General features: G+C 46.1%; 1 protein-coding gene across 1 annotated transcript in view; it reads right to left on the bottom strand.

Moving 5' to 3' along the window:
- The window catches only part of LOC108795951 (methylcrotonoyl-CoA carboxylase beta chain, mitochondrial-like), a 20,158-nt gene extending 16,545 nt beyond the window's left edge, over window positions 1–3,613 (bottom strand). The window contains exon 1 of the mRNA XM_018567305.1: window positions 3,331–3,613. Within this exon, the coding sequence (XP_018422807.1) occupies window positions 3,331–3,506 (176 nt within the window). The 5' untranslated portion in view covers window positions 3,507–3,613. The remainder of the gene's footprint in view (window positions 1–3,330) is intronic.
- Window positions 3,614–8,235: the final 4,622 nt, after the last annotated feature.

Here is an 8,235-nt window from a genome sequence, read left to right as displayed (position 1 = left end):
CTCTTGCTAGCAAACAGTAGATAAAGGCAAAAAATTAAAAAAAAAAAAAAAAAACCCGCTTGAACTGGTTTTAAACTTACCTCGTTATCGCTGCTCGCTCCCGCGCCGAGAATCAGGAAGTGATCGTACGGCCGCAAAGGATCTTGGGGCGGGCGCATGCGCAGTTCCGATTCTTGGCCGGGAGATGAGCAGAGACGCAAGGTAAGTCTATGGACGCGTGCATCCGCCTGCAGACACCGCTGGATCGGAGAGACAGAGCAGTCAGCGCTGGATGGGAGTGACGCCGCACAGCTGGAGGGACACATGAAAACATGGGGAAAGAAGAGGAAGATCGGAATAAGAGACATAATTTGAGGTAAGTGCTAACATTTACATGGGGGGGAGGGGGAAAACATTTGGCTTTAATGTCACTTTAAGGTTTCCGCACTTCAGATGGATGTGAATTGTCACCATTAAAAGCTCCTATTAGTCAATGACTTCAAAGACTGTTCCAAACCTGCTCAGCTTGCCAAATGACTTGTAATGACGGGACGCCTGAGTGCCGCGCTGATTATCGTAGGCCCGCTCATACAATTTAATGCGATGTAATGAGATAATTAGTGTATTTTCAGATGTTCGTCATTTTAGAGACAAAAACTTTCATGAAGGAAAAAATGTATATATATATTTGCACTGCAGAAGATATCTATGCCTGGCGCTTTCAGATCAGGACACAGATTGTGACCAGGGACCTGGAGATGGATGAGTGACATCAATTACTGCGCAGAGGGAAAAATGTTTTTGAAAAAGTGTTTTATAATAAACATTTAATATGATTTCATTTAGCTTACGTTCTAAACAACATTCACATACTGGAAAAATAAAAACACAACAACTTCAGGAGAGCACATTTTCCCATGATGAGGGCTGCTCTTAATAATGTCATTTTATTGGTATCTATCTACCAGTAGCTTCCTCATTTCCCTTATTTCGGCTTATATTCGGGACGGCTTATACTCGAGTATATACGGTAATCAAAAAAGCCTCTTAATCCGATCTTCTTCTTTCCAGTCCTTTTCGGCTGTCCCTCCAGCGCTGGTGCGGGACTCCGATACAGCGCTGACTCCTCTGTCCTCCTCTTCTCTCATGTCCCACGGTGCTCCATATACAGGTGAAACTCGAATAATTAGAATATTGTGCAAAGTTCATTTATTTCACTAATGCAACTTATGCGGTGAAACTAATATATGAGATAGACTCATTACATGCAAAGCAAGATAATTCAAGCCGTGATTTGTCATCATTGTGATGATTATGGCTTACAGCTCATGGAAACCCCAAGAACCCCAAATCCACAACCTCAAAAAAGTAGATTATTACATGCAATCAATAAAACAAGGATTGTACATAGAACAATATCGGACCTCTGAAAAGTACAAGCATGCATATGTACTCAGTACTTGGTTTGGGCCCCTTTTGCAGCAACTACTGCAATTACTTTTGCACGATATTCTAATTATTCGAGTTTCACCTGTACTTACCTTGTGTCTCTCCTCATCTCCTAGCCGAACATCTGAAGTGCGCATGCGCCCGCCCTAAGATCCTTTGCGGCCGCCCGAGACTCTTCAGATGTTTGGACGGGAGCGCGAGGTGAAAACACCGGTCAGTTTAAACCCTTTTTAAAAGGTTTTTTTTAAAATGTTTTTTCATATATCTATTGTTTGCTAGCCTTATATATATGCAAAAACAAGCGAGGGTTTAACAACCCTTTAATGGAGAACTATGGGGTCAGGGCTTTTCCCCATAGTTCTCCTTAGGGTAATGGGAGGACACAAACTAGCGTCCTCCCGTCACCCAAAGCTCAGTATACCGCGAGCTACAGCTCGCGGTATACGGAGACCCCGCAGCTGAAGCGGGTCCCGACAATTGTGTCTGGATCCGCCCAGCTGCGTGAGTGACAGCTGGCTCTGCCTATCTAGAGGCAGAGCCAGCTGGACCCGCCCCCTCCCCCGTCCGTTCCGCCAGTCAGCGCTGGAGGATCGGAGTGGGGAGGGGGGAATCCAGCCCCTCCCCTGTCACGGCTCTCTGCAGGGACAAGATCGAGAAGTGAGCGAGCGCCGGTATGTGTTCGCTCACTTCCCGATCTACTGAGCCGACCTGTGACAGTCTCATTGTCACAGGTCGGCTAGAACTACGAGGAGGAGTGAAAAGCACTCATCTCATAGTTCTCCTTTAATTATGGCTTTAGATACACTTTAGGGGGAAATTCCCACCTAAGCGTAGCATTAATCACACCATACTGTGCGCACGCTTTCATACAATGCACCTAGAGTGCGTTATCATGTGCTAGATACATTGCTATTTACCTGAATGGCACCCAACACACCTATCAGCCGCGGTGTGGTGCAAAGCACTTTAGTACCACAATACCATGCGTTGTGGTATAAAAAAAAAGTTGTGTGATGAATGCTGTTCTTGTGTGTGAAAGAACGCTACTCAGGTGAACCAAAAACTCTGAATTTGCCTGTTCATCGGATCGTCAAATCGATTCGCTCGGCCATGTTTTCCAGCAATCTATCGTGCTTTTCATTTGACCCGGTCACCGACTTCAAAGATTGAAGGTAAAGCACAAAAATTATTTAAAATGCTTACTTGGGGCTCATTCACACCAGTCCACACACTAAGATTGTGTAGGGGCAATAAAGGGAACATGTTGTTTCGATGCATCACACTGTTTACAGTCGAGCCGAGGTTGCCTACCCCTGCTATAGAGTTTCACTTGAGTGACAGCTGAGTCTGCCGACATCACATGCAAGATGGCGGCACCCATCAACAGTCTCTGGGCTTTTTGATGTCTACACAAAGGAAGCTTTTGCAGGTAAATAACATACATAAAATACATTAAATGCTTATATAATCTTACGGGAAGACTTTTGTTAAAACGAATAAGGGCAGGGGTGGGCAAACTCCGGCCCTCCAGCTATGGCAAAACTACATATCCCATGATGCATCTGTCTCTGGGAATCATGCCTGCGGCTGTGAGGATCTTGCAATGCCTCATGGGATTTGTAGTTCCACAACAGCTGGAGGGACAGAGTTTCCCCACCCGTAAGGGTCACCCTATAAGTGCCTGACCCCGCTAGCCAGCCAGCGCTAATGTTACAGCGTACGAATGGCGAGAAATGCCGAAAAGGCAAACTCTGGAGTTTAGCCATCAGCGCCAGGTTGCGAGCAACTGCAAATTTGAAAAAGTCATAATGCCAAATTGAATTTGCTTAGCAGGAGCACCCCCTTGTGCCTATTACCCCCCCAGTGGGGGCATCTATGATGACAAGCGTTGCCCTAGCTCACCTGTCTCTGCAGCGGTGACTGTTCCTGGAATTGGCCTCATAGACATGCTTGTGGATGGGTAGAATGTCCCCCCTGAGGACTGGGAAGGCCTGGGCAGCCCTACTACTGAGCCTGCAGCATTGGGGACTGCACTTGGGCAGCTGCAGGAGGTGTCTGTGCAGTCTTAATGCTGCCATCAGCCTCAGCAGTGCAATGGCTGCAGCCCTGGGCAAAGTCTCCCAGCGAAGGGCAAAGGCAGAGCAGCACTTTCGCCTCAGCTGCAGATTCACAAGCAGCAGATTCGTCACAGCACACAATTCCTTGTTGTTGCAATGCGCTCAGTTGGCCACCGGGTGGCGCAGGCCGCGCTGGAAGCGTTTCTCCTACCAAGATAGCAAACAATTGCTAGTTTGAAAATGACTTTCTAGAATCTAAACTATTGCTAGACTTGCCAAGCTTCACAATTTTGTTGCACAATTACAGCAAGTCTCCAGATCATCGAGCTTTGCAAAAGTGCTGTACACTTGCAGAGCTCTTGCTAAAGACCTGCAGGACTCCTGCTGTAGACTTGCCAAGCAAATTTGCTACAAATTCAAAAAGTGTCTACAACTCGCCAGGAATGTGTGCATCAAGTTAACAAGAACTACAATTTAAACCTGCCACAACTTTGTGGCAAGTTATCCTTGCTATCTGGGTATTGAGGCCGCCAATGCAGGTGATGATTTTTCACAAGTCAAAACTGCAAAAATATACAAAAACATTAATTTGTAAAAAATGTAATCTTTAGGCTCAGTTCACATTAAGGCCACATTCACATACGAATCGGAGCTGTACGCGGTAGGAGCCGTACCAAGCAGCTGCCGGGAAGGACAGGTGCTGCGTGTGATTTGTACGCAGCCCCCGTCCTTCTCTATGGGGCTACGCTGCCGAACGCCCCCCTACGCTCACCTCAATTGCAGGTCCGTAGGGGTGCGGGTGAGCGTATTCATACGCCGCCGGAATGGATCCTGTATGCGTCCCGGCCAGGAAATCCGCACCCCGATTCGTGTGTGAATGGGGCCTTATACATTTGGTGCAACAAGGCTTAGAGTCACATATAAGGCATCACACAATAGGCACGGACATATGGAGGCTTACCTCAGAACTTCCCCTTCTTTCTGAGGTTGGGACACCTTTTAAAACAAATGGGGGAATGAATAAAAAGTGTCTGAGACAAACGTTTCTCAGTTCAAGTGCAGCCAATCCGCTTTTATTTTTTGTTATCTAAGCTGTGTGGGAAAAAAATGAAAGATTGAAGCTGATTGATTTCAATGTCAACAGGACCAGTTGAGATGGAACTGGTCTCAGAAACTTTTTTAATGGGAGAAAGACCACGCCCTCGATATCTGTCTTGGTGACCACTACCCTCGATATATAAAGTTTTGGCATATTCAACTTTTTGGAGTTGTCACAGCAGCAGGAGGTGAGGGGGAATCTCCTCATAGTGACACCTGTTCCAGTGACAACTGTCTTAGGCCTCATTCACGTGTTCAGTATCAAATCTGCATTTATATTCATTTAGAGCACATTTCTAAACACTTACCAATGCAGGGGATGCTTTTTCACAACGGTGGACGTTTACCGGTGTTTATGGCCGTTCAGTTAAGCTGGGTTTAGAGAAAATAGAATTCCGTGTGTCCAGAATCCGATTGGAAACTTTAAATTGGTATAAACACAGCCTGCTCCAGCCCCAAAATGTGGGGGAACCCGTGTCGTAACCACGTACAATCCAGGACCAGTGTTGGCCGCTGGTCTTGCATTATATGTGATGATGTAGGCAAGGAGGTGAGCACACAATTAGGAGAAGAAATGGATTTGTGGGACTGGATGTCCATGAATAAGGTAAGCATTCTTCTGAATTACCGAAATAAGCAGTGATTTAGTAATATATGAATATCATGAATATGAATATATATGAATATTTTTTAGAGCTGACTAGAGTTCAGCTTAAACTTGGGGTAACCATAGCATATGGGGGTACGGGATGCAAATGATGGAAGTTTGGGAACCAAATGATGGAGGTATGGGAACCAAATGATGGGGGTATGGGATGCAAATTATGGAGGTATGGTAACTAAATGATGGGGGTATGGAAACCAAATGATGGGGGTATGGGATGCAAATGATGGAGGTATGGGAACCAAATGATGGGGGTATGGGATGCAAATGATGGAGGTTTGGGAATCAAATTATGGGGGTATGGGATGGAAATGATGGAGGTATGGGAACCAAATGATGGAGCTACGGAAAAAAATTGATGAAGGTAAGGGAACCAAATGATGGAGGTATGGGAACCAGACGATAGGGCTATGGGAACCAATTGAAGGAGGTAAGGGAACCAACTGATGGAGCTATGGCAACCAAATGATGGAGGTAAGGGAACCAAATGATGGGAGTATGGAAACTGGCGGCCCAGCATCTTGTTGTCAGAAGCCGGACACAGCGTGCGCTGGTTACTATTTAAACCGGCACGCGCTGTGACTCGTCCGGCACCGGCATCCTCTCATCACAGACGAGAGGACAAGTTAATTTTCACCCTATTCATAAAGCCTATCTCCTAGAATGTTAGAGACCTGGCATGTAAACCATAGAGACCTTGTTTGCAGTCTCGGGCTGAGCAGTCACTACCCTTTGCCATAGGTACACCATGTACTTTTATAATGTGTATCTATGGAAGTGGAAGGTATTTGCTTCTCTGATATCCATCACAAATCCAAAACAAAGGGGTTATTATGTCCTCATTTTAGGATAGTGGGCAGAGCCATGCAAACCATTCCGTCATACTTCATGGCTAACTGTACATCCTGAACTGCTGGTTTATAATACATATTACACAGTGGAACAACTAGACACCTCATGGTGAGGTGGGCTAAAAGGAACTAAATATATACTTTCAGTTTTAAATGTACATTTGGCCACTGGAGCGTAAGGAATAATTCCCATGGCTCCGCCAATATCCTAAGATGAGCACTAAGCCCATTATCTTTGGATTTGTGATGGAAGGTTTAGGGGCTTCACCCTTGTCATGCAAGCTCATCTAAGAGTGGATGGCTAAGTGGCAACTTGGTCTTTACCAGTACAGCCCATATCTTGGTCTTTACTTGGTCTTTACCAGTACAGCCCATATCGAGCAGCTCCCGGGAAGGACAGGTGCTGCGTGTGATTAGTACGCAGCCTCCGTCCTTCTCTATAGGATAACGCGGCTGTACGCCCCCCAACGCTCACCCGTCCTGCACTTCCTTACGGGTACGTGTGAGCGTACTCGTACGCCGACAGGATGGATTATGCCTGCGTCTGAGCCAGGAAACACGCACCCCTACGGACCTGCACTTAAAGTGAGCGTAGGGGGGCGTACGGCCGCGTAGTCCCATAGAAAAGGACGGGGGCTGCGTACTAATCACACGCAGCACCTGTCCTTCCCGGGAGCTGCTCGATACGGCCCTGCACGCAGCACGGAGCTGTCTGTGCCGGCCTATTACAGTGTGAATGAGGCCTAAGTGGCAACTTGGTCTTTACCAGTATACCCCAAAAGGGATGATGAGCCAGTGACCCTATTGCAAGAAGTCACCAGGTCCTGCTCCACAGAATCGTCCTACCAGGAAATAGCAGGATGTCTTTGGAATGTGGGAGGAAACCTACATAAGCTAACCTGCAAACCTTCTGCAGATAAGTGTCCTGACCGGGATTTCAGCCAGGACCCCCAGTGCTGCAAGGCGGAAGTGCTGAGCCATTCTGTGTATAAACTCTTTTGTATACCTCGAGGTCAAAGGGCTTGCATGGCAATTTTATATTGTGTATCCATTTTTAAGCAAAACCGGCAGAGGACAATTTAGGTATATGACGGGCCCGGTGCCCTACTTAATAGCAACATTTCAATACTGTGCGCCAGTTAGCTTGCTATCTGTATCACTTCCCCTTAGGGGGTTCAGGGAGAATCAGAATATATCTCACATTAAAGGGATGGATACCTAGCTCAATGTATTCAGTCACAGCGGGAAGTCTGAGGATTAATCAGGATGAGTGCTGTGAATTTTACAGAAAGCTCTGCCTTTCAGCCTCACAGCGGGGTAGTGGGGATATTGCTATAGTACATGAAAGCCACCTTGTCAGATCTTATCATCATTACTTGCACTGCAACATTCCAGCAGAGTCAAATGCTAACCACAGCTTCACAGTCTACGGCTGTCTCTGAGCTCCCAGTACGCAAACAGCTGTGTTGTGATACGGTTAATATAGCAGCCTAAAAAGAAATGTATACTGCAGACACAACAAATATAAACAAAGTGGAGGTGTGAGGTCACTGGCATGGGCTGGTGCCAGGCAACAAATCTTTTTAAGGATATATAAACCCAATCACTAAAAATCTCATGTGATCTCTTGCAGGTAATGACATTTTACAAAGTAATTTTCAATACTTTTAAATAGGCAGTGACAGCCTACACTTTTATTGTCTTGGGTTTCCTTCAACACCCAATTCCAGGCTGGGCACGCTCCCACCCGATGTTGCCAGCCCCTTTGGAGTAACACCCATCATGACCCAAAATCCATATATACCTAACTCTGTCCCACAGATTTCAGGTCTGGTCACATGACTTTATAGCTCCTCCTCACCTTCAGTTTTCCGTCCTAAATGTGGTGCCTCTCACTGCAACATTTTCCTATGAGCACAGAGTGGCCTGGTGATGCTCATGTTTCATTCAACCTGAAAGAAGCTGGACCTCAGAGCAGAGGTGAGTACTTAAGCCAGAGGTTTTTTTTGGGGTGGGGGGGATGACAGGAAAAGGATTTATTTATTTTTTCCGGAAAAGCAAGAGTTTCACTTTTCAAAGCAAACTATTTTTTTCCTGATTTTGTTTAAGTTTTTGGAATAGGACGTTCACAAGTTTA

The sequence above is a fragment of the Nanorana parkeri genome, unplaced genomic scaffold (genome assembly GCF_000935625.1).
Source record: "Nanorana parkeri isolate BGI_ZX_2015 unplaced genomic scaffold, ASM93562v1 scaffold1028, whole genome shotgun sequence".
Lineage (NCBI taxonomy): Eukaryota > Metazoa > Chordata > Amphibia > Anura > Dicroglossidae > Nanorana > Nanorana parkeri.
This window is presented reverse-complemented; position numbering and strand designations above follow the sequence as displayed.